The 27,274-nt window shown below is 43.5% G+C and overlaps 1 protein-coding gene across 13 annotated transcripts in view; it reads right to left on the bottom strand.

The window, feature by feature from the left end:
- AASDH (aminoadipate-semialdehyde dehydrogenase) overlaps positions 1-26,709 on the bottom strand; it is an 85,024-nt gene extending 58,315 nt beyond the window's left edge. For 7 of the 13 annotated variants that reach the window (XR_012158665.1, XR_012158666.1, XR_012158667.1 and 4 more), the window contains exons 1-9: positions 25,979-26,597; positions 24,799-24,940; positions 22,749-22,998; positions 20,123-20,243; positions 18,247-18,587; positions 16,548-16,740; positions 8,558-8,799; positions 4,340-4,446; positions 3,236-3,408 (exon numbers count right to left, since the gene is read on the bottom strand). Coding sequence is in view for 10 of the 13 variants with exons in the window: in XM_073341971.1 (XP_073198072.1) it covers positions 3,236-3,408; positions 4,340-4,446; positions 8,558-8,799; positions 16,548-16,740; positions 18,247-18,587; positions 20,123-20,243; positions 22,749-22,975 (1,404 nt within the window). In the remaining 3 variants the exon portion in view is untranslated. Of the gene's footprint in view, positions 1-3,235; positions 3,409-4,339; positions 4,447-8,557; positions 8,800-16,547; positions 16,741-18,246; positions 18,588-20,122; positions 20,244-21,733; positions 22,512-22,748; positions 22,999-24,798; positions 24,941-25,978; positions 26,600-26,619 lie in introns of those variants that run through there. The other 6 variants (XM_073341970.1, XM_073341967.1, XM_073341969.1 and 3 more) reach the window with 4 other exon arrangements.
- Between the last annotated feature and the right edge of the window lie 565 nt (positions 26,710-27,274).

The raw sequence follows: 27,274 nt of genomic DNA, 5'->3' as shown, positions 1-27,274 counted from the left end.
AGAATTTCAAAGTTAAAGCTTAGTCCATTTTACAGTAAGTGACCTTACATATCCTATTCAGTATATATTGATTTAGCTAGACCCAAAGGTTTAGACCGGGGTAGTCTACTTTTTGTCTAGGTCCAAATTTCTTGGTCAAGGTATAATCAAGGTCCAGACCCCAACACAGCTTCCCTCCCCTACCTCCCAATTGCCCCCCCAAGTTCCCTGATTGCCTGCCAGCTCCCTACCCGGAGAGTTAGGTGACCTTATTTCCCTTAACTGAAAATGGGACGCATGGGGCTAGCCCAGGGGTGGGCAAACTTTTTGGCCTGAGGGCCACATCGGGGTGCGAAACTGTATGGAGGGCCAGGTAGGGAAGGCTGTGCCTCCCCAAACAGCCTGGCCCCCGCCCCCTATTCACCCCCTCCCACTTCCCGCCCCGACTGCCCCCCTCAGAACTCCCGAGCCATCCAACCCCCCATTCTCCTTGTCCCCTGACCACCCCCTCCCAGGACCTCTGCCCCTAACTGCCCGCTGGGACTCCACACCCTATCTAACCCTCCCCCTGTTCCCCATCCCCTGCCCGCCCCCAGAACCTCTACCCTATCCAACTGCCCCGTTCCCCATCCCAACCACCACCCCCCATCCCAACCGCCCCCTGCTCCCTGACCGCCCCCCGGGACCCCCTGCCCCTTATCCAACCCCCCGGCTCCCTTACCATGCTGCTCAGAGCAGCATATCTGGGAGCTGTGCCGCACGGCCAGAGCTACACACGCTGCCGCTCAGTCCTGCAGGAGCGCACAGCCCTGCCGCCCACAGTGCTGCCTGTGCAGCAGTGTGGCTGCAGAGGAGGGGGGATAGCAGGGGAGCGGCCAGGGGCGAGCCTCCCCTGCCAGGAGCTCAGGGGCTGGGCAGGACGGTCCTGCAGGCCGTAGTTTGCTGCTCGCATCCTCCCCCCACAAACATTCCTTCATGCCCTCAACTGAGCCAAGTGGCAGAGATGTAGTGGCATGGCAGAGGAATGAGCATGGGCTAGGATCTAGGCAGCAAAGCAGGGTGTGAATGTGAGAGAGTACTTTTGAGCTTAGACCCAGCAGGTGAAGCTGCTGGACTATGATCCAGTTAGTGGTGCAAAGCACCTTTTGGGGCTGGGATAGCAGAGGGGCAGGAAAGAGGCTCCAGATAGTGCGAGGAACCAAGGAGACTCCAGACAGTAGCCCTGGGAACATGGGGGGAACCTGGGATGTGGCAGGGTAACTGGAGGCAGACTAGGGAAGGAGAGGCGGATTGGGGCAGCGGGAAGGGCTGGAGATGGCTCCGGGGACTGGCCCCAAAGAACTGGGCCTAGGGAGAACATTAGGCCAAGGTGGGGGGCTCTGAGAACTGCTCAGGGACAGGGGGCATGAGACCAGGGTGGGTGGGCTATGGGGACCACAGAGGGGCTGGGACTTGAGGTGGGAGTGGGTGGGAAGGCTCCGGGATGGAGGCACAAGGTTGGTTTCAGGGGCAGGGAACATGGGGGTGGGGCAATGGGCTCCAGGGACCGTTTGGAGTACAAGCACAGCTCTGCATGGCTCCAGCCCCAGCTCAGCTTTAGCCTGCACGCAAAGGCAACACATACCTGTGACTAGTGAAAGGGGGAACCACATATGAAAGGTTCCGGGGGGTTCCCCCCCTCAATTTATTGGGACGCCCAGAAGCGAGGAGGCAGCACTTCCCCTACCAGCCTCACTGTCCGTGTGTCCATGCAGCAGGGGGAGAAAGCAGGGTGGCTGGCTGAGCTCCTCCACTCCCCCCCACCATGGGGCTGTTTGCCCCACCCACGCATCGCCTCTGTCGACCATGGTCCACTGAAAAACATCTTATGGTCTGGATTTGGACCATGGTCCACCTATTGACTATCCCTGGGTTAGACTAAAGATAAACATCATCTTTGAATATGAATGTCATTGTATGTGTTCGAGTCAGATACCTAACATCAGATGCACTGATGTGAACTGAGGGCACAATCTGGAACATCCTTGAGGATGAGCTTTCTGGGTTAGACAGCAAAAATGGCTCCTACTGAAAAGATTAAGGAATGGACTCAGTGGGCCAAATTCTGCCTTCACTTACATTTGTATCATCCAATTGAATGCAATTAAATTGAACCAGTTGTAACTAAGGGTAGACTTTGGTCCAATCATTTCATTTTTCTGTGCCTCAACTTATTGGACGAAGTTTTAAATTTTTTCTGTAGACACATACTTCTGATCACTTTATGAAAAACAAGAGCAACTAAAGGATACCTTCATTCAGCCACAAACATCCTCTTGTCCCCAGAGATACAACATTAATTTAGACATAAATACGATGCCCTATGGGACAGTAAGGAGCTACTTGTGCATTCAATGCAGTTACAATCCTAGTTCTACAGAAGGCTCTGTTTCCACAGTCATTTCCATTGGGTCACAGTAGGGAGAACTTGGATCATTGCTATCAAGCATTAAGAATACTGTACATCTCTCTGCCTCATTGACTTTCCTAGCCAAACACAGCCATTGACTTTCCTAGCCAAACACAGCCCTGATGTAATAACACTGATTGCAACTGAGTTGTGCCTGCTAACAAGACAGCTTGGATTTGATCCTCTTCCTTTTCCCAAACTTCATATCCCTTCTTCTCCTTCTCCCTTCATCTGTTAATCTCTCTCTGCTGATATTTGACTCATTACAGATCTAATTGTAATCAACATTTAGTACTCATATAGTGTCTTTTGCCCAAGGTTCACAGTGCTTTAGAAATATTAATCAATCCTCAGAGTACTTGGCTGAGGTAAGAACTTATTGTACCCATTTACAGATGGGTAAACTGAGATAAAGAGGGGTCACATGACTTTCCCAGACCACTTAAATTAGGAACAGAATTTAAGAGTCTTGATGCCCACCCTTGTGCTCTAAACACTACACTATCCTTTTCAATGACACACGTTAGTATTCTTCAGTTGTCAAATTCTTTATACTTAGTTTTGAGATTTAGTTTGCATAAAATAAACTATAAACAAAGGCCAGATTTTCAAAAGAGCTCAGCATCTGGTAGCATTCCTGAGAACAATGGGAGCTGTTGGAATGCTGAGCACTTTGAAAAATCTGCACCCAAAGTTTGATTCAACTACATTAATTCTTGCACTTTTTTGCTGATGAACAAGTCACTGTAGCTTTCCGTCCAAAATGTTCCACATTGCATAAGTTCTGAGCACTACACATCATATTACCTGCTGTACACATTCAATATTAAGACGTTTGCCATGACGTTTAATCTGACTGTCCTTCCGTCCTAAGAAAAACATCTCTGCATCCTTCACTCTCACAAAGTCCCCTGTTTCTCTCATTGTGTTCAAAGGGACAATTACTTCATCATCAAGGAAGCAGATTCGTTCTTTACCACCTATGCAAAAGAATGTAATATTATAGCTTATAACTACAAAATTATGAAGGTCCTACCTCATATTTCAGAACGTTACAAGTATTAAAATAACTTGGCAAAGAGCTGTTGACATTTGGCATACATAAAGGCACTAATGATTGGAACTAAACTTCTGAAAGCAGAAATATCAGTGGGACTCTATCCTACAATTAATTTAACTGATACAGTTAACTAACTTCTATTTATACTGAGCCAAATGGAAGCAGAAAACAAGTCATTAAAATAAACTGGTTGTGTGTGTAAAATAATGTTAATTTCTTGCCTGTTAATCTGATTTCCCGAAGACAGTTTATATTGCTAAGTATGTGGTCCCCATTAAGGTGGTATCTGCTAATTTAGATGCCCCACCCTGTTTCAGGCTGTAATGAGAGAACTTGAACCATTTCTCTGAATGTTGTGATGCAGTCTTTTTAGGATTTATGGAATTTTTATTCCCTGAGCATTTTCTAATTGAGAAGGATCAGCCACCATGTGTTGCTAGGAGGGTTTACATCCACCAACTGTGCTGGCACAGAGGGCCTATGGAGAATAGATTGGATTCTTTCGCCACTGAAGAGCACATGACACTACTGAAGGTAGTTTTAAACTGAAAAGTTACAAGCAGTGGCTTTTAGATGTTAATATCTAAATGTATGAAACAATAATTCTGGCAGTCCTTTAAAGAACTTTGACAGGGTTTTATCACAAAAATCAGTATCCAGCCAGGTAAATTGTTTAAATACTGTACAAAATTTAAAAAGAACATTGCTAGAGAAAAACACCAGATTTCACTTCTGTATTTCAGAGTGTTTTGTTATACAGGCTGTGGCACTTTAGAAAACAAAATGCACAGAGATTAAAACATTAAGATATTTTTTGAAACTAAAAAATTAAGAGAAATAAATATAAGAACCTATGAAAACTTGTCCCTCTCCATCTAGAACTGCAGAACCAGTGACATCTCTGACTTCAACTGTTGTTCCAAGCAATGGTGATCCCAGTGGCACAGGCGAATCAAATCTAAACATTTAAAAAAAAATGTAAAAGTAAAAATATTTTCCTTCAGATAGCAGACAAAACAAAAAATTCAAAATGCAGGCCAACCACAGACATTGCAGAGGTCGGTGGATATGTCTACACTGCAGTTGCAAACATGCTACCCCAGGCTACACTCCTATTTTTAGGACTCCATGCATCTGAAGAAGTGTGTTCTTTACCCACGAAAACTTATGCCCAAATATATCTGTTAGTCTTTAAGGTGCCACCAGACTCCTTGTTATCTTTGTGGATACAGACTAACATGGCTACCCCCTGATACTTGACTCCTATTTTCAGTGCATCAGCTCAAACAGAGCTAGTGCATGTCAGTGTACCCAGGCTGTAAAACATACACTGAACTGCAGTACAGATATACCCCATGTGAAGTGAGATTTGTGGGGCCCCATCCAGCTTCCTCCTCATCATGTTCCCCACTTAGCAGTTCCTCCACCAACTCCCGCTATTTGGGCTGTGGCAACTCCTCCCAATTTCCTGTCTGCAACTCTGGTCCACCAATGAATTCCCTACCTCTTGCTGATTAACTGGAAAAGAAGCACCTTTGTGAAGTGAAGCACTCTGTGAAGTGCACCTTTGTCCCCAACAATAACCTCTCACCTCCTTTCCTATCCCACTCTGTTGCACCAATTTGCAAATTGTTGGGTGGGTTCAAAGTTGACACGTGTTACAAGCAGATGGGGAAAAGACCTCTTTGTTAAAGGAGAATAGAACACCCACGCTTGGAACTGAAAGACCACCAGCAAAAACAAAGATGACAAGACTATTTTTCTTGTTTTTACTTTAGGACTATAATCTTATTTAAAAAAATGCCAAGTCTTCTATATACACTACAAAGCAGCAACAAAGGACACTCCCCCCACCCACAGACACAGAGACACAAATCCACCCCTCCAGCAAATCACCTTTAAAACCCTGAGGCTACATTCATAGCTGTGTCTAGCATAAGCAAAACACAGAGAGGAGGAAGCCTAAGGAGTCAGCTGCAGCTCTCTGATCTTAGGGCAGGTATTCTGCTGGCCCCTACCATTAATTTACATTGGTTGACTATCTGCCCAAGGAGCCATTCATCACTCAGAGCACAGCATGCTCCAACCATGCCCCCAGTAATGGGGGCTGCTGGGGATGGAGCAGGAGAAGTCTATATCAGCTCTGCTGCAGCTTAGAATTCTCCATGCCAGGGGAATCACCAGCAAAGGAGATGCAAAAGGAATGAAAAACCATTGTATCATCAGTGGCACACAGTGAGCAGAGTGAGGCCCAAGAACCAGAAGTTATAAATATTCCCAATTTACTGGCACCTTTGTAAGTAGAAATTAAAAGTAGCACAGCTACCTCTGGAGCGCAGCAGCCAGGCTGAAAGAAAGCCAACATTTCACTTGGAAGTTCAGCCATTGGGGAAATGTTGGCAGCTGGACTTCCAAGAGAAACCACCAGATCATTTCTGCTGCCAGTTATAAATTTCTTCAGACTGGAACCCCAAGTAGGCAACAGAAATATGAGCAAATTTGTTTACAGAAGTTATGTTTTTCTTTTCACAAATGAGAATTTATTTTTATATAAATAACTGCCTAATAAAAAGTCATATTGCAACACCAGATTTTGAAGACAGCTCTTTACTGATTTCACTGGGAGTTTTGCATAAAAAAGTATGGGACTTTAAGACTAATCACCACCATTTGTTATTGAGGATCCAATTATATCTATATCAGATTAATAAGGGATATCGTTTGTGCAAAAGAAGATGCTTGTTTGTATTCAGCAGACTTCAGAAAATACATCTAGCACAGGTTACACATGTAACTAAGGATGCCAGGCAATGAGTTTGCTACCCCATTTTCAGGGCCACTGTATTAAATTAATTGTTTATGTATGAATGTGTTCTATTCCAGGGGGGAAGGATTACACCACTCGTACAAGAACTAAAAACAGTGGGAGGTAATTAAGGTGCGTCACTAAGATTAACCACCACAAATTAGTTACCAACCCCTGCAGTGATTTGCTTATACTGGTTTAAGATGGGTTTTCCAGGAACTAGAAGACAAAGAAGGGGCTTTTGGCATAAAAGGATGAGCTTGAACTGACACAGGGCCTTCTTTCTGATCCAACAAACAGACAGGACCTTGCAGAAAGCATAGAAAGACTTGTGCCGACTAGAGCCCCATGAGACTGACATGTCTTCTGGTATCCAAAGAGGATGGAGCTCAGCTGTTCTCAGTGGTGGCAGATGACAAAACAAGGAGCAATGGTTTCAAGTTACTGTGGGGGAGGTCTAGATGGGATATTAGGAAACACTATTTCATTAGGAGGGTGGTGAAGCACTGGAATGGGTTACCTAGGGAGGTGGTGGAATCTCCATCCTTAGAGGTTTTTAAGGCCTAGCTTGACAAAGCCTTGGCTGGGATGATTTAGTTGGTGGTGGTCCTGCTTTGATCAGGGGATTGGACTAGATGACCTCCTGAAGTTTCTTCCAACCCTAATATTCTCTGTTTTATGTGTTTAAATCTCATGATTGTTTTTATTATGTTTTCTCTGTAATGCTTTTACCTTAATGTGCTTATTTAGACAAAGATACATGGTAATTTGTAACTGATAGCAGCACACTGTTCATAGCCCTCAGAAAGAGAGCAAAGCACAGGCACTTGTCTTTAGGCAGACTGGCTTCCTGGAGATATCACAGTGTAAGGCATGGATCTGTGCAGACTTAAAATCCCTATCACAAGGGTAAGACTCAGGGCTCCATCCAAGACAGGTAATAGCTGGGAGCTGGAAACTTTAAGTGAATACCCTCAAGGGACCATAGAGGGGAACTACAGGGGCACTTAATTTGAAAGTGTGAGCATGGCTACATATTTCAGAAAGCAAAATGAAAACTGAGGGTCAGGAGCATCATGCAGTGCTTAAACATTTCCACAGCTCTTCTGGGAATTTCTAAACCCTCTGTAATTAATAAATTACCTGACCACAAACACCAGGAATTATATGAAACTAGTAGAAAGCATTGACAGAATGGTTAAAAAAAGTATCATGCCAAAGAGACCAAGAAAACCATTAGCAATTCATCATACATCGCGCTGAGGAGAGGATGGAAGCTAATTATAGTATTTACTTATTTTTACTGCTGGGTTCTGTACTGTAACAATATCAGCTGGACTCCCCTGTTCATATATATAAAGTTAACATGACCTCTGTTAAACTTCTTCCAGCATAAACAGCCTTCTCATTATTGAGAAAACCATGTGACCAGTGGATAGCGCACTAGCCCATGAAACAGGAAATCTGGTTCTATTCCCAGCTCTTCTTCTGAAGATATGTCTACATTGCAATTACACCCTCGGCTGGCCTGTACCAGCTGACTGGGGCTTGGACTGTGTAACTGCAGTGCAGACATTCTGGTTCAGGCTGCACCCCAACCTCTAGGACCTTCCCGCTTCTCAGGGTCCTAGAGCCTGGGCTCCAGCCCAAGACTGGGACATCTACACTGCAATTAAACAGCCCCACAAGCCTCAGTCAGCTGGCACTGGTCTGCTGTAGGTTTTTAACTACAGTGTAGACATACCCTGAGTTACTTCAGAAAATCAGTTAGGATCAATTTCTATTGCCCTTACTCATGGAATAATTTCAATGGAACTATCTGCTGAACAGTAAGGTATGCCATAATGAAAGGATGGGTGGAATAAATAACGCGTATGTGCCTCAGTTTCCCATCTATAAAATGGAGATAACAATGCTTCTCTGCTTAGCAGGGCACTTTGAAGTGAATGAAAAAGCACTATATGTGCGCTAAGTATTGTTACTACATCTATTATTGGATTTTCAGGTCAACTTCTTACAATAATCTTGCCAAGAAACCACGGTGAAAATATAACACATTTTGAAATTGATAAAGCCAAGCACCATTACTCTTTCTAAACCTATGTTCATCAGCAGTTATCCTTCCACATATGCAACTTCTAGCAAAGTGAATGGGAATTCTGCCTCCAATGGGCTTGCAATGTTGGGCCCTTAATACTTGATCATTGACAATTGCACACTTTGTGTGCACCAAAGCAGCAAGCAAAACAGTGAAATTTCTCACCGAAGATCAGAGCTAAGAACTTCTTCAGGAATCCTGTAGCAAGTGGCCCAGCTTGACACTTCTGTAATGCCATAGAGATTAAAAACATGTGTTTTGTTTTCCCTGCTTTTCCAGCTTCTCAAGACATTCAGTGCAGGAAATGCTTCTCCACCGAGGGCTAAAACACGGAGTGAAGTGCTGGCAGACAACACAGTTGACTTAATAAGTTGAGCTCCAAATCGTCTGAGAAATGTTGGTGTTGCCTGAGCAATGTTTAAAATAAAAAAAAAGAGCACGTCACACACAAAGATATTTATGCTCTTACAGGTTATGGAAAACTGCAGGCCTACAAACACACAATAAGGTTTTTCCCAAATGCAACGAAAAGCCAAACGGATTCATGATTACAATAACATCCATCATCAAAGTACTGAACAGATCTGCTAATGATCTGAGTGGTGAGGAAGAATGTTTGTAAGGAAAGGAAGATTATCTTCAGTGGAATTTTACAGGTGTAGACTGTTATCCAGTCAAAGGAGTTCTTCAAAACGGTCTTATCTGCAGGTCAAACAGCAGCTGATTGTTGATCCACATGATACAGGCCCTGATTTTGCTTTGGGATTCACTAATACAAACCCCTTCATCAACAGGGAGTCCCACTGCATTGACATGGAATTCTGCGTAGGAGCAAGGATCACACAAATTTATTCTAATGTGGGATCAGGGCCATACAGTGCAACTTACATCTAAAAAGAAATTACTCACTTTGTGCAGTAATAGTGGCTCTTTGAGATGCATGTCCCCATGGGTGCTCCACTGCATGTGTGTCTGCGTCCCTCCGCTGATCTGAGAATTTTGGTAGCAGTGTCCGTTTTGCATGCACATGCACTGCCTCCCCCTCATGCTCTGCCACGAGGCTAACCAGTGCCGTGCAGGCAAACCCTCCCCAGTTACTTCTCTACCACAGAGTTTATTATGAGAACGCCAAAGTACAGGGGGGGGGGGGGGGTGGGTCGTCTGTCCGGGCCACGCGGGAGCGATCAGTATCATGTTTGCTTTCTCTTTTTATTTTCAACAGGACTTTTAGCAATAGAGGGAATGGGGGAAGACATAAAGAAGGCCCTAGTGCCGTAAGAAGAGGAGAGCGTCTCCCGTGGAGTCCGGGCTGATGTCTGCTCTGGAGCAGTACCGTGGACATTTTTTATTCTGGTAAGTAACCAACAAGTCTATTATCAGCACCCCCCATCCTCAGAATATGTCTCAGAGTATCACTGAGTCCATCTCCCATTCGTGGCTGCGTGGGAATTTGTGGCTGAGACGGTCTACTGTCGTGTTGTGCATTCCCAGTAGGTAGGCCATCAATATGGCAACACTGTGGAAAATGTATCAGTTCCATAGCTTTAGTGCTTCCCTACAAAGGTAGGGTGATCTGACACCTCCTTGATGGTTTATGTAATACATGCACACTATATTGTCTGTCATGACCTGTATGCGTGTACCTCTGATCAGTGGAAGGAAGCATAGGCACTGACTCCGTGGGTGCTCCGGGAATGGAGAACCCATGGGGGAAAAAAAAAAAAAAAATAGGGATGACCACTGGGATGACCAGCTGTTGGTGGCCAGGGATGAGCTGTTTCATATGGGTAGCCCGCACACAGCTGCAATCAGCGGTTTGTCAGGCAGGCTCAGATCAACTGTTTCATGCCTCCCTAGTCCGGCGAGTGAGCGAATCTCAATCTCTCTCTCTCACACACACACACACACACACACACACACAAAAGCCTTAGAGTTAGGGGCGGGCAGGAGAGCTGGGCTATCAGCAGCAATGCAGACAGCCCCTGCTCACCTGTGGCCGCCCCATACCTCTTAGGCTGGTGGCCATGGCGTCCACCTGTATGGTTGCTCCCTCCCAGCCAGGCTCTACTCCAGCCACAGCAGGCATCAGGTGACCCAAGGAAGCCCAACTAGGCTAGAGTTGGGTACAGTGGCGGATTTGGGGGAAGAGAAGCCCCAGGCCCTGTCAGAAGCCACACAGGGCAGGCAGGAGAAGCCCCGGATCCCAGCAGGAGCTGCGTGGGGCAGGAGCCCCAGACCCTGACAGAAGACGTGGGGCTGAAGCCCCCAGCTCAAGAGCCCCAGCCACCCTAGTGGCAGAAGCTGCAGGACTGAAGTGCCGAACCCCCCCTCTGTGTGGAGCTGGCCTGAGCCCCTCTCGCTGCCATCCCCCCACGCAGAGCTAGCTCTCACTTTCAGGCTGTGGAAAAATTCAGTCCAAATATCTCCATTTCCCACATCATCACACAGCCATGAATGGATTTAGCCTAGGAGGCAGGGTCAGCACTAGCCCCATTTGGCAGGTGGGATCTAGGGCACACAAAGGTGTAATGACTTTCCCAAGGCTAAGCAGAGAGTCTGTGGCAGAGCAGAGAATCAAACCCAGAACAACCTGAGCCCAAGGCCTGTGCCTTAACCACTAGACAACCCTTCCTACCTGAGGAGGGGGAACCTCCTCTGCTGCTTTGAGTGCATGGGTGGGGACTAGACAGAACCACCAGGAGGTGGAGAGCAGAGAGAGATAGGAAAAGGGACATGGGTGGGAAGCAAGAAGGGGAGCAAGGACTTAGAGAAGAAACAAGAGAGAAGGAAAGAGGCAGGGAAAGCAGTAGGAAGGGAGAGGAGAAAGACTCCCCACTGCTTGTCCCTCCCATCCACCTTCTTCCCACAGCCATCAGTGTCCCTCAGCTCCCAAACAGGTATGAAGCACAGAGCGAACGTAATGTCTTTAATCTGGGATATTAGTGAAGACAGCTTGTATTTGAGCGTCATGATTTTAATATATTGTAATTCATGATAATGTAATGATATAATTCATTACTATTTTAATAATGATTATCATTGGTATCTTAATGTAGACACACATTCAATAACTAGAATATGAAAAAATGTATAAATATGCTGAAAACTGCTAGTTTTGGGGGGGGAAGCTGAGCCCCCCCAAACACTCACACCTCACCCTTAAGGCAGGAGCGGGCAGAAAGGAATAAGCAGTGGGCAGGAGGCACTCAGGGGAGGGCAGAATGAGGGCAGGAAGAGGTGGAGTGGGGCAGGTCTTGGGGGAAGGAAGTGAAGCTGGGGTGGGGCACCCACCGGCAAACCAAAAGTCATCACCTATGGAAGGAAGTGAGCACATGCGTTCCTGACTGTTCTGAGTTTGAGATATTGATGTGAAGGCATATCTTGGATGGAGACCATTTGCCCTGCACTGTGAGATCGTTGAGATTACCCAATCCTATGAGGGATGCATCAGCGGTAAGAAGTAGTGATGAGAGAGGCTGAGCAAACAGGATTCCCGTGTAGGCATTTGCTGGGTCTTTCCACCTGGTCTGGCTGACAACTGTGCCCTGGGAGGGCTGCCAAGAAGGACACACCAACTAAGGGTACCATGATGCACCCATTAGAGTGTTAGGTAAGGCAGTGTCTCTGGGAAGGAAGCCTTGGTGCTACAGCCCCATACCAGGGCCATGAGAAAGAACTAGACACTGTATACCCCTGAAAGGGGCACAGAGCATGTGACTCAGCCAGAGAGCTGAGTCCCTGAAGACCCATCAAAAGAACCACTGGCCAGGGTGGGGAGGGGGGAGAATGAAAGGGGGTGCGCTAGCGAGAGGTTTGTCCCACCATGTTGTAAGAACTGAAAGAAAAGCAGACTCCGACCTAACCAGAAAGGGGGCACCCACGAGAGGTGGGTACTGCCCCATTCAAAACCGAGTGATTGCAGGCACATATCTGCCAGAGAGGGGGCGCTTGTGAGAGGCAGATTTATTATGGTACCAGAAGTGAGATCTTTGTACTGACCCTGATCTACAAGGATGCCACCCCATTACAGGCGCTTCCAGTCTCGGTCATAGGGGGTGGATTTCAGGTGATGATGGCCTCTTGAGTTCACCACGTCCACAATGATCAAATTAGGGGGTGGGTGGGAGAAGAAAAATTCAGTGTCTTTTGCTGGCATGTAATTTTTTTTTTAAATCAGGCCACTTGCATGTTGGTGGGACCAATACAGGGATCTGCCATATGAGTTTGGCAAGCTCCAAGAGAGCCTCATTAATAGGGAGGGCTACTCCAGAAGAAGCAGAAGAGTGTAAAATGTCTAATAGTTTATGGTGTATCTCGGTCATCTTTTGTAATGGTAATTTTAATGCATCTGTCACCCTCTCAGCTGGCTCCTGGAAAAGCTTGAAGTCATCTGCCAATGACGATGGAGGGGGCATCACTGTCTCGTCTGGTGATGACTAGGAGAAGTTAGTCTGAGACATAGCCTCCTCCTCGACTTCAGACTCTTGTTCCTTTCTTAACTGTTCAGGGGACTCGGATGTCCTCGATGCAGCAGTTGAAGGAGAGTGTCTCGTTGGCTCCTGATAGGCCCGAGCTAGAGCCATGGTGTCTATGTGCTTGCCAAGGGTCCAATTAAAGCCACTGAGAGGGTGGGAAGGGTCCTGGAGGTGGGTACCATGGCTCCCCATACCCAGGGACCTGAGGGGTGGTATGGTTGAGGTCCATACTGGAAAGGGGTACAGTAGGGTGGATAAGAGGACCAATAGGAGACTGTCTTTTTGGTCACTGACTCAGCACTTGAAAATGGGGGTGCACTGCATGATGTCTCTGGCAAGCCTGTAGCTCTCGGTGGACTCAGTACTGTGATCCCTGTAGCAAGTATAGGTGAGTCCAGTCCATCAGACATTGAAAGGTCTGTCATGTACCAGAAGTCCAGCAATTTCATAGGCATTGGTACTGGTAGTGATTGGAGGTGCCAAAATGTCTGCACCAAAGGAGTTGGCAATTCAGTCACGATTGAGCAGACCACTGGTTTCTGGCATGCAACCAGTGCGGACATCTGCATACCAACTCAGATGTTCGCACTGAAGGAACCTTCCCCAGGGAAGTTCTCTTGTTTTCTCACGCCCTGTTGGTACCGATGATTCCCTCCCTGTGCCCATCAGGTCCTTAGGCAACCCAACACGTTCAGGGGGGCGTGGTGTTGTGCAAGCTCTGGGTACAGGATTTAAATAGCTTCAATGCTGTCGGTACCGATGATATTGAACAAGCCAGAGATCATTTTAGTCTTCATCAGGGCTTGCTGTGGAGACGTACAGCCCTTTCATTAGAAGCCTTGTGTGAGTGGCTCATAGTTGTTTTCTTAGGCTCACCTCAGAGGGTTGCAGTGAGGATTCCTGATGTCCAGAGTCTTGGCGTGGCAAGGATGGTGGTTGGAGGGCCGCTTCCATTAGGAGAAGCTTAAGTCTCTGTTTTCTATCCTTTCTGGATCTGGGTTTCAATTGTTGGCATAAACCATACTTCTTGGGGATGTGGTTCTCTCTCAAGCAGTGGACACACTGAGAATGACCATCACTCACTGGGATAGATTCTTTGCAACTGAGGCACTTCTTAAAGCCCGGTGAACCATGTATACCCTGTGTCCAGGGAGGTCCCTAGATGGGGTGAGGTCGATGAAAAACAAAGTTTTTTTATTATTAAATAAAAGATAAAGGAGCAAAAAAGGGAGCTCTAAAAGGGAGCTAGAGAACCAATTAGCAATTCTATAGAAGATGGCAGAGCATGGGAGGAGGGGAGGTGCATGCGTGGGCTGAATGGACAATGCTATTAAATTATCTGATCAGCAGCCAAGACAAGGCAAGGAATGAGTTATAATTGGCAAGAAATGTTAGAGACAAGAGATTCTACAAATATGTCAGACAAAAAAAAAAAAAAATCAGGGATGGCATGGGCCTGCTGCTCAATGGAGAAGGTGAGTTGGTAACAGAAAATAAGAAAGTGGAGTTGCTTGATGCCTACTTTGCTGCAGTCTTCTTACAAAAAATAACATGACTGACCTACAAGCGAAGTTACAGACAATAAAGGGGAAGAGATGTGGATTGGGATAAGTAAGGAACACATCAGATCTTCTGACTAATTTGAATTAATTTAAGTCAGCAGGGCCTGATGCTATTCACCCAAAGGTGCTCAAGGAATTAGCTGAAGAAAGCCGGTGCCACTGCCAATAATATTTGCAAACTCATGAATGACAGGAGAGCTCCCAAAAAGACTGGAGAAGGGCTAACATAGTGCCCATCTTTAAAAAGGGGAAAAAGGAGGAGCCGGGGAACTATAGTGCAGTCAGCCTGACCTTGATACATGGGACACTACTAGAGCAATGTATAAAATACTCCATTTGCAAATACCTGGAGGATGAAGAGGTGATCACTAGCACCCAGCATATATTTACCAAGAACAAATCATGCCAAACTGGCTTGATTTCCTTCTTTGACAAGGTAACCTGTTTGGTGGATAGGGGAAATGCAAGGAACATAATATACCTGGATTTATACCTGGGACAGCAGCCTTGAAGTTTGAGAAACACTATCACAGAAATTAATCATCAATTAAGCCCTAGAGTGTCATTTATTTCATTAAGGGCCCTTCCCTTTACTGATCAAGATAGTGATTAAACTCAAGGAAATGCAAATTAAAAGCTTCTTATCAAAATGACTCAACCACCATCAACCCTAAAAACAGTTCAGCTGCTTAAGAAACATCTGACTTGCTAATTATGGTTACAACTTAAGAGAAATAGGCCAGGAAAAAAACCATCTAAAAACATCAGGCAAGACAGTGGTCAAGATGTTTTAGTGTGCCAGAAAAGAGTCTGTAGGTATGTCTACATATGGCATGACTCACTGCTGTGGGTCTTTTTTTTTTCCCCTCTGTGTAGAAGTATCCTGTAGTACCAGGATTTTACTTACTCCCTCCATTGTAAACAGAGCAGAAGTAAGAGGACCTGACCATTAATATTTTGTAACAGCTGGATTATTTTTGCTGTGGTGTCTTCACTTAATTGTTAAGTAAACCTGAATTTACACCCACAATCACTTTTCTCCAGGAGAGAAGGAAATCTCTAAAAAGAGTGTGTGCATGCAGGAGGGAAGGCTAAAAAAAATGACTTGGGAGTTGGAGGGAAGATAGTGAGGCTGGAGACAGAACTGAACAAGAAAATACCTTTTCCTATGCTGGTTGTGTGTCTGGCTAGTAAAAGTATTGCAGTTGCAACGTTAATTAAAAGCCTGTCACTTTAAGAGGCTGTGTTGTTTCAATAATGGATACTCCTCACTAACCAGACTATTAACATATTACTGCCTATAGATAAAACAGACATTCTGCTTCAAGTTTTAGATTCATGAGAACAACTTACATAGATCCACCTCTCCCGCAAGAGCAGATATTTTTGAAGTTTTTTACTCAAGTATTAGCCTTTGCATAGTACCATATCGTACCACAGAACATACAATTCGGCTTATCCAGTTAGTAAGGATTACAAAAGACTTATTTCTAGTATACTTCATAGGCAAATTAGATTTTAGTCTGTTAAAATTCAGATCACACAGGAGTAGCTCTCTCTCTCTCACACACAGGAAAGGAAGCCAGTGCAATCTTGGGTGAGCTAACAGCTTATAAATAGCCAAACTTATTGAGGAAATAACCATTCTGTTTCTTATTACTCACACTTTATCATGTTATAAATGGCACTATTGAGGGGTACTTTAGTTTATCGCGTTTCTGGCAACAGGTCTATTTCCATGATTAAGAATTACTTAGGGCTGCAAGATCAAGCCCATTATTTGGTGCCAGAGTGAATGTCAGAAGAAATTAAAAAGCTACATAATTAGCAGGAGCCTTCAGCTGAATGTCAGCCTTGGCTTCAGTCCAATCTCATCTGTCATACATCACTGAGAACAATCCTTTCAAATGGTAATTTCTTATCTTTATGAAGCTCTAGTACTATGTAGCAAAGAGGATAACAGGTGCATAAAAACCAAAGGTGAACTGATGCTGCAGGAAAAACTTCTTTATCGTTACTGTCTGGTATCATGAAGCAGCAGCACACACAGGCAAACAAAGAAGACGACACAAAATACATCCCTTGTATCTCAACAGGACCCCATTGTGAATGGCCTACCTGTAATACTGTGACCCTGTGACGGTGAAAAAGAGCGGCAGACAACTTCAGAGGCATCATTTTTATGGGGTTTGGTACTATAAGCAGAGAGGCTCCACTTATCAGAGAAACGAACAACTCAACTACAGATGGATCAAACGTCAGAGGTGAGGCCATGAACAGCATATCATCTGGTGTGATCTTAAATAGGGATCTAAAACAAAAAAAGGCCAGAGTTATTAAGCCTGGTGCATATAAATGCTGGTAACTGGTTGGCATTATTTAAAAACAGAAGGGGTCCTGAGTTGGAGCACTTGTATGGCATAACATCTGTACCCAGATTAATAAAAATTTAATGCCAGAAGGGACCATTAACATCATCTAGTATAACTGCCTGCATACACAGGAGAATTTCACCAAGTGATTCTTGCATCTTCAAACCCGTAACTTCTGGTTGTGCTAGAGCATGTCCTTCAGAAAGGCATCTGCATCTACCTTCTGCATGCTGGGGAGGAAGCTCTGTGCAGATTTGAATGGTCTGTGCTCATTCATCAGTACCGCTCTATAGCTGCACTCCGTATTGGGCTAGCAGTGTTTTCATTACTAGTATTTTCCAGCAGGTATTTACCAGAACAAAGAAAAGCCAAGAAAGCTAGAACAGTAATTAGGACTTACAGAGGAAAATAATTACTATATGAGAGGTGGAAAGAGGTATCTGAGAATCACAAGTTCAACTTTGAAGTTTCTGTATTTATTTCATTTAGAGTACCAGCAATAAAATGTCTGTATTATGATCAACATGATATATGGGAGTAATGAAATCAGGTCAAGCATGTTAAGAATAATGAATATCCAAGAAAAGTAATAAATATTATTCTATTCAGAAACTGACTGAAAGAAAACTTGGAGGGAGAGGGGGAGCCACCCACACACACACCCTCCCCCCAATGGCAGCTCATAGAATTTAAGGCCAGAAAGCACCATCATGATTATCTAGTCTGACCTCCTGCACATTGCAGGCCACAGAACCTCACCTACACTCTCCTGTAATAGACCCATACCTTCAGGCTGAGTTACTGAAGTCTCAAATCATGGTTTAAAAACTTCAAGTTACAGAGAATCCACCATTTACACCAGTTTAAACCAACATGTGACCTGTGCCCCATGCTGCAGAGGAAGGCGAAAACCCTCCAGGGTCTCTGCCTATCTGACCCAGGGGAAAATTCCTTTCCAACCCCAAATATGGCAATCAGTTAGACCCAGAGCATGTGGGTCTTCAACTCCAGTTGGCTTCAACTGTTTGCCAAATGAATCTGTGAAGAGTACTTCTACTGTACTGAAGTTATTCTTGCCTCAGTCATTCCTGGTAGTTCAAAGCCATATCTGATACTAGACTTTGGCACAATCCCCCCTTAATCACACTTTTGTAATCACCTTATTTTGCAATGTACTTTGTGAACGTAAAATATGATTACTTTCAAGTTAATAACACTTTCAAAAGGGCACCAAGTCTTGGCTTTATATACTTACTCAGCTGCAGCTAGCTTTTGCAATTTTTCCCTTTCCTTTGCAGACCAGTGAAGATCACCTCCAGTGAGGTGATTCACAAAATAAAGCAAGACTATAGCTATCAGTGACAAACAAATACAAGCACTGTTAGATATTAAGATATTTTGAAAATCTGGCCCCTAATTGTCAGTCCTTTGAAAAGTGAACTTACTGAAGATGAAGAATATTTGGCACAATACATTTATGAGGTACTCTGACTATTTTGGGGATCCCTGTAGTTCCTGACGTATGCAAGATGTATGCCAAAGAATGTTGCTGCCTGACATCCATGTACCCCCTTTGTGATGTCTTTGCTTTAAGTTGGTCCAGGTCAGCTACGTAATCTGTCTCCCAATTACTTGTAGCTTTGGAGATTCCAGTTTTGTCTTCTGCGCCATCTAACAGCAGATTTACATCAACATCATTCCAATTAATTTGGAAAAGAGTTAAACCAACATGATCTATTGCAAAAGAACTCTGGTAAAACCAGCCAGCATGGGATATTTTGAATTTCTGTAAGAGAATAAAATAGTTTACAAGCAAGTTAAAGGCAAAGCTCAGTGCACAGTTTTACTGTCTCCATTCTCACATTGTACTACTAACAATAAAGATCGAATTTTTCAAAAGTGACTAGTGATTTTGAGCGCCTCCACTTTTGGGAGTCCAACCTGAGAAAGCTTTAAGAAGTCTGGTTTTCAGAAAGCAGCTGCTCACTCTTTTTTAAAAAATTGTGGATGAATTTAATACTCATAAAAATGACGATCTAATAATCAGTAGTAAATTAGATGTTGTGGAAGTTTCCTCAAAGAGCTCTGCATTCCATCTTGATGTGCAACACCTATAGGGGAGGAATACTGCAAGGGTTCCTGAATACCAATACCCACCATTGTAGAATGTGTTACAAAACCATGGAAGTGAATAAGTGAACCGGAAAATAAGGTGATGTCTAGAGAAAAGCATCCGGGTACTTCACATTATCTGAAAATGTCTGTGTAAAACCAAGGTAGATCACCATTGTCATGCTGGCAAACCAGGTGCTAGCTCATACCAAGGCCTCTAGGTCTCAACGGAACACCGACAAACATAGAGCTGGAACCTCCTGTCCCCCGAGAGGTAGTAGTTCAACAGGAGAATTCTCCTCTTGACCTATCTAGTGCTGTCTACACTGGGGTTATTGGTTTAACTATGTCACTCAGGGTATGGATTTTTCATAACCCTGAGTCATGTAGTTATACCAATCTAATTTCCTAGTATATACCAGGCCGTAGTCTCAAACAGGGGGTGTCTGTCCAATAAACAAGGCCCAACCACACCAGAGGAACTACTGTGGAATATCAGAGGTCAAAAGACTTTGCCAATTCCACCCCACCCCCCAGGAAGAGGAGACATGTAAGTGAATTCCTCCCATTAGCTCATTGGCAGCTCACAGAAGACACTAGGGGACATATAGAGTTTTCTTATTATAGAAGCTTCTATTACTCTTTGAAACTTAAGACTAACATTTCTGTGCGTGTTCACCTGCTTTAACTTTGTAAATAACTCTATTTCCTTTTCCTACTTAATAAATCTTTAGATCTGTTATTATAGGATTGGTTACAAGCACTGTCTTTGGTGTGAGATCTAAAGTGCAACTAACCTTGGGTAAGTCACTCATCCTTTGGGACTGGGAGAAACCAGTAATACTGTTGTGACTTTGTGTGTAAGAGACCATCTATCACAAAGGCAAGCTTAAATGGGTGGTACCCAAGGAGACTGTCACTCCACATTAAGACTGTAATAGTGCCAGAGGCGTTTACACCTGATAATTGGTTGGAGAAATCTAAGTACAGAACTCCAAGCCAATTTGGGGTTTGTGCCCTGTTTCTTAACAGTCTCCCCTAAGGTTGAGACTCATGTTCTTGACCCACTGCAGAACAGCTTGAAAACCACTCGCTGTCAAAACGAAGACAATTACATCTGAGCATGTGGTAAATAGAAGGCAATTAACTCAACTGCTGCAATTTTCTAAATCTCATTTTAATGTTCCTTTTAGTATTCTTAACACTTACATTTATTTTGTCATTCTCAACAAGGATATACTGGAGGTTACATTTCTTCATAAAATAGGTAGATAATACTGGTGGTGCATCTGGATCAAGAGGAGAATATGCAGCTGGAACTTGGAGGATTCTAACAAGGCAAAAATTCAAGTCAATTAATAGCATTGTAAAAGAGAGTTAAAAATATATCTTAAGTTTTACATAAATTCCACAGATGCTTCTTTTATGCTATAAGATCCCTTAGTTTCCAGACACAGGCGGAATGTGAGTCTTCCATTTGGGGAGGCTTAAACGCAAGCGCCAGAAGCTCCCTAGAAGTGGGGGAGCCCCCGCCGGAGCCTGGATTGTGGCCCAGCCCCTGCTTGCACCTCTTTCCCTGAGGCTCCCCCATCCCCCGCTGCTCGCTCCTCTTCCTCCAAGGCCTGGGTACAACATGTAGCACATGTGTACATGGAGCAGATACATAATACATGCTAGGAACATCAGTTTTATTCTCACTTGTTCATGAGATCTGACTTGTGAAGATTTGAGTTATATCTGTCTTTGTTTTAGAGAAGAGATTATATAAGTATCATCCCACTGTCATCAGTTATGCTTCTTTTATACTGCTGTGTTTCTTCAGTGCCTACTATTATCACTACTGTGCATATGAACCACCTAGTGGCTTAATTTACCAAATAAGAATTCTTGACTTTTTGTCTTTATCAAAAAGCCTTGAGCATCCAGATTAATGAAACTGATGGTATATTAATCGGGTTTTTAAAATCTGAGGTTTCATTTTTGAAATAAATCAATCTATTTCTATTTGGCTTTCCCTTACAAATTAATTCTCATCACACTAACAGAACAAGGGATAGCTGGTGTAAAACACTACATGAACAAAACCAGCCAAATTTGGCAGAAAGAGCATATAAAGGGATCAGCAGTTGCTCTAAGAGCCTGAGCAAAACAGGTTCAGTACATAAAGCCTGTTTTAACTCACTGTTTTCTTGCTTTCCATCAGTGAAGTTGAGCATGTGCAGGAGAAAATGCCATTAAATCTAAAGGTGCAAGTACACACTCATTGGTCAAGGAACTTACAAGTTATATTGGTGAAGCCAATGGAACCTTTAAGCACTTGTCACTCAGTATGCATGTGTAGCATAATGCCTCCCAAAGCACCAAGAATTGTGTCCACTGCTGCACACATTGGTCACATGTTAATAAAATGTTATGGTTGTGACACACAGTTAAAACAGAGATTTAGGAAGTGCAAAAGTTAAGATTCCAGCAGTCACATGACTTTAGCTGTATTGCACAATCCATACGTTTGATATATTTTATGATTAGGCCTGGAAGAATACAATTTTTATTTTGTTACGATTTTGACAGATGTCTGTTTATTTGTAGGCATTTTTAGATCAATTTAAATTTTCACAATTACATAAAATTATGGGTTTTAAGCATTTTTTAAAATCTATTTATATTTTCACAGTTCTGGGAAATTATGGGGCAATGGTAAGACAGCTGAATAACTGATGTTGAGATTCAAAAAGTTAAAGCTTTATAAACTGTTAATACACAAACTGCCAACACCCCATGTCAAAATATACAAAGTATACTTAAATCAACAAATCATACCTGTTTTTAATATTTATTCACTAGTCCGTTTGTAAACAAGCCTAATTCATAAGTCTAAATCACTGGATTTTGACTCTAATATGTTCTCAAGCAGCATTTTTCTTACTTTGCCTGTCTGTAAATGTTGATTGTGATCTATGGAAATATTGTATCATCTTTTTAATATGAAGAGTGAAATCAAACGTCTACTGACATTTACTGACAAAAATCGTATTCTTTCAAGCCTATTTCTGATGTATATGGTAACATTTTAAACTAGTTAACCAGAAAACAAGGGAACAAGGGAATAGTGCTTATGTGCAATATTCTTGAACTGACAGTGCTGAAGCCTCAACTTTTACATTTCCTCACTATTTGTTATTTTAATCGTGTGTCCTTATTGTTCCAACTTAATTCTGCATTTCATTTTCTAGATTTTCTTTTAGAGAAAAGATCCAAAGCAATCAGGCTACAGCCAAATCAGATGGATTTAAAGCCTGAAATTTGGACCTAGCCTTAATTCTGAATTAGTACCTTTGTTTGGGGAGGGAGGAGAGACGGGGCTGGGGGCGAGGAGATGGAGAAAAGGACGGGGGGAGTTAACTGAACAGAGGTATGACTGTCTGGAAAAAAAAAACCATATAAATTAGACTATATGCTTCTGTCTGTAGATATGCATTTAAACAAAGATGTGCTGCATATTCATGGACAGTTACGTAGATATGCACTGGTACAGGGAACTTAAAAGTTCTAATAGCTTTGCTAGCGAATCTAAGAGCCACAAGCCAAAGTGCTCTGGAATTTTTTTTTTTTTTTACAAGAAAAAACACCACACCACACCCCCCTTGGATTTACCAATACAGCAATAAGGATGCATAACATTCCAAACAGTTCAGTTAAACCAGTTTATAAAATCAGTTAATATGGGTCTAGCTACTAGTGCTCCACTGGTTTTGAAGTTTGTTGATTTAAAAAAAAAAAATTCTTTAGTGTAGACTGACTATAGAGAAGACAAGAGGTAAAATAGAAGTATTACCCTAAAATCCAAGATGGTAAATTTATTCCAGGATAGCAGTACAGGCCTATTTCAAATGTTCCCCTGTGATCACAGTAGTGTTGCAGGAAAACCGTTAATTCTGTGGCAAGACTAACAACCTCCTTGTAAGTGTAGAAAACTGGAGGCTTATTACATTCATCAAAACATACTGCTTTTCTATCAGAATACAGGCTGGCTGCCTGATGCACCATCTCCTGAAGAGTCATTTTAGGTGCATAATCTTCAGTCCCTAAACAGATAAAAATAATAATCAGAATTCATTGTAATCTTTTATTAACATTATAAATATAAAAGGCAGCTTAGTCTAGTGAAAAAGAAATCCAAGAAAACAGCATGACACTTCTTCTAAAAGCTATTTAAAGCGACAGTGCCCAATTAAAGACTATATCATTTAACAAAAAGTTATTCATATTACAAACCTTAATCTGAATTTTAAATGTTTTTTATTTTACTATTTGCTTACTTTTAAAATTAGAAAAATTAAAAAAAGTCTATTCAATTTCCACTCAGGTTTTTATGCTCTAATGCAATGCTTAGATTGCAAACGCTGGAGGAAATTATTTTACTTTTGAGGGGGGAACGGAAAGAAGTACTTTCTATTGGATTTGTTTAAAAGGAAACCACTTCTACTGGTGTTCAGTTTTGTAAAAGCTTGTGTTTATAAAACGTGTATTTTGGATCCTTTAGAGGTAAACTGAAATACTCGTTTTAAAGAAATAAAATTTAAAGATCCCAGTCTTCCCACTGACTTCAATGAAGCCAGGATTTCTTCACCAGAGTATGTCTGCACATAAACATTACAAACACTCACAATATAAATTAGTTTCCCCTTTATTTACCTGGCAAGAGTTCAATGTTCTGTTTTTCTCTAACAAGGACTGTAGACATCACTATTTTAGTAATCCTTCTTTCCCACATTCCTCAAGTACGTAATTACCACATTTGTATGACAAGTCAATTTTTACAGTGTGAGATCTTATGGGTAGGGCCCTACCACATTAACTGCCATGAAAACCGTATCATGGACTGTGAAATCTGATCTCACCCCCCCCGTGAAATCGTGTCTTTGTGCTTTTACTCTATATTATACAGATTTCATGGGGTTGACCAGCAGTTCTCAAATTGGGAGGCCTGACCCAAAAGGGAATTGCATAGGGTCACAAGGTTATTTTAGAGGGATTGCAGTATTGCCACCCTTACTTCTGCACGGACTTCAGAGCTGGGTGCCAAAGAGCAGTGGCTGCTGACTGAGGGCCCAGCTTTGCAGGCAGCAGCGCAGACGTAAGGGTGGCAATACCATACCATCCTTACTTCTGCGCTAGTGATGCTGACAGTTCTGCCTTCAGAACTAGGTTCCCAAACAGCAGCTGCTGCTCTCCTGCTGCCCAGCTCTGAAGGTAGCATTTCCCCCAGCAGCAGCACAGAAGTGAGGGTAGCAGTACTGCAACACGCCCCACCCTACACAACTCCTTTTTGGATCAGGACCCCTACAATTACAACACTGAAATTTCACATTTAAATAGCTGAAATCATTAAATTTACTATTTTTAAAATCCTACAGCCATGAAATTGACCAAAACGGACTATGAACTTGGTAGGGCCCTACTTATGGGTTGGGGCCTGGCTTCTGTGTGTTCTCTGTGCAGATCTTATTACGTGTGTGGGCATGGTAAAACAAAAACAACTAAAAAACTGCAAGGAGCCCAGCTGTCTGCATTGATTAGGGACTATGTTCAGTTTGCCTTACTTGTGCAAGCAGTCCTATTGATTTTAATATGACTTCGCATATAAATTAGGTGAGCAGAATTTGACCTTAAGTATTAGTGATGTGTACTGCTGCAGAAGAACCACGTACAATTCTCAAAAACAAAGCAATCCCGTGCACCAAGGAGCGAAGAGATCAAAGTATTTAAAGAGGTAATTTAAGGCCATTTAAATAAAAGTGAAGATTTGTGGTATTAAAAACAGAAAAGTGCTTTCAAAACCAAATCTCCTAGGTTTTCCTCATACATATGTATCATTTACTTACTGTTATGAAGGATACATAGATTCTACTTCCAAATATTTGATGACAAACTCTTCGACCTGTTTATAACTGCACAAATTCGGTTATTTTTTAATCACAATTGTCCACATATGTTCAATGTCATCAAGCTGAAATTCTGCATGAGCTTGAAGGAAACAAACAAGAAAACTTAAGAGTTGATACAATTATTGTTAAATAACTGCTGGAGTTTTCCTGCAGGTTGTAATTCCACTCCCAGGCAATTTACATTGACTGTAAACAAATATCCACCACAAAACATTACATAAAGATAACAGGCTTTCTCGCATTAAAATAAGTGGCATATTCTCACTGATTTCAAGGGTGCAGAAACAGACCCGATGTTAGAGGAGAGATCAAACTAAAATTTCCTAAAGGTAAGATAACCAAACTTTCTATCATGCCTAGGCATTGACTTATATAGTGAGAAATATTATGAGGCATATATCCTCAATCATCTACACAGGCTTTTGCCTGCTTATCAACATTAAACAACATATTTTTATAAACATGGCAGAGGAACACTTACAAATAATACCCATGATCACTAAAACTAAAAGAGCTTTCTGTTAAGATTAATGAGAAAAATGTTTCTAGTTCTTCAGTTTGTTTTATTTTGAATTTGCCAGCATTTAGTGTATGTGGATCTTTCACACAGTAACATTTTTGAAAAACCAGGAAAAATTTGAATTTAAAACCACAAAAATTGACAGGGGACAAGGAGGAAATTATTGTTTATGGAATTGTTAGCAATGTTGAGTTGGCATTGCCTTTTAAAATACAGAGGGAACATATTTTTGTAACCAAAGCCACAAACTTCCAGTGCTAATGGCTATCACTCCATTTTATATGTTACAATATGTTTATATAAACCATTGTTTTCCAAAATAATATATATCACCAGATTACTTGCAAGCGCACACATCTTAAACTAGGAATAAATGTTTTTGCAACCTGGTTGGACAAAAGTAACCATGACCTGTAAAACTAGCACAAGAATACGCTTCAAAATGACATTTAACTACCTAAATGTATGACACAATCAGCATTGCTCATTACATCAAAAATATACTGTAGAAATTAGAAATATACTTGGATTAAAGCTGATTATTTATTGAAGCAAAGAGCGTTGGTTGATTGTTATTTATTCAATTTATTGACAGACCTCAAAACAATTAGCAAGATGGTTAAACACATCTGTTCTCTCCGAGAAGGACGTCCAGGGCACACATCCCAGCATATCTGGATCCAAGCGCAGGAAACAGAGCAGGACACGCTGGGAACGGCAGTCTCCCTCGGACGCACCTCACATCAGCCCAGACTCTGCAGGTGATAGCAGCCCCAGGGCCCCCGCAGACGAGAGCGACGAGGTGGGTGAGGTAGTACGGCCTGTCGGCGACACGCTTCCCAGCACCACCGAGCTCCTCTTCAGGGCGGAGCGGCTCCGCGGAGCGCCAAGGCTGGGGTCCCCGCACCCACCGTGTCCTCTCACAGCTGAGGGGCGGGTACGCTGGGCCAGCCTCTTCCCCGAGAGCGGTTTAAATCTCCCGCCGGCCGCGGTGGGACCCAGCGCCTTGGCTACCGCCCACGGCTCCTCTGGCCCACGCAGGGTACCCCCGCCCGGGGTCCTAGGGACCCCGACAGCCGGGTGCGTGAGGGGAGAGGCTGCGCTCGGACGAAGGCGGCTACAACCCTCAGCCCCAGCAGCGGTTTAGCCAAGTGCCCCGGTCCGTTTCCACCCCCCCCACCGGGCCAGCTCCCCCCGCCGACACCTGCCCGAGAGCAGCCGCCGAAGCTCGCACCCACCTGCGCTCGCCGCTCTCCAAGGCCGCCGCGACGCCATTGAGCGGCGGCAGCTAAAGAACGCCCTAGGCTCGCCCCCAGTCTTGACGCAGCAACAGCAATCCGCCACTTTTGATTGGCTGAATGAAGCTCTTTTTCCGATAGGCTCCTTCTAGGCAGCTTCGGATTGGCGGAGCTCTTTCAGCGCAGCGGTGTTCGCATTGGTTAGTAGCTGCATTTTGATTGGATGCTGAGGCTCCAGGGTCGGGCTGTTCCATTCTTCCAGCAGCGGGGGGGGGGCGGGCCTTGGAGCGGACAGCTCAACACCAACCTCTGAAGTGAGCTGTAGCTCACGAAAACTTATGCGCTAATAAATTTATTAGTCTCTAAGGTGCCACAAGTACTCCTTTTCTTTCTACTGAGAGAGATTCCTGGTGATCGGGGATAAACCATCTCCCCCCGCGCGGCGGAGATAGGACAGTCCGCAGCTCTCCGCTCGTTTAGAGGGGAGGTAGGGTTTAGTCAAGCGAGTGCCCCCCCCCCGGAGCATGCGCGCTGCTGGCTCGGAGCGCACTGGGAGGCATCAGCCGCCACTAACAGATAGTACCTCACTCACCCTGTGTCTTGACTCAACAGTCACTCTTGGAAAAAGTGTAATAAAATGTCTATGCGAAACATG

Source organism: Lepidochelys kempii, chromosome 4 (assembly GCF_965140265.1).
Source record: "Lepidochelys kempii isolate rLepKem1 chromosome 4, rLepKem1.hap2, whole genome shotgun sequence".
NCBI lineage: Eukaryota > Metazoa > Chordata > Testudines > Cheloniidae > Lepidochelys > Lepidochelys kempii.
The sequence above is the reverse complement of the archived record's forward strand: the minus strand, read 5'-3'. Positions and strand labels throughout refer to the sequence as shown.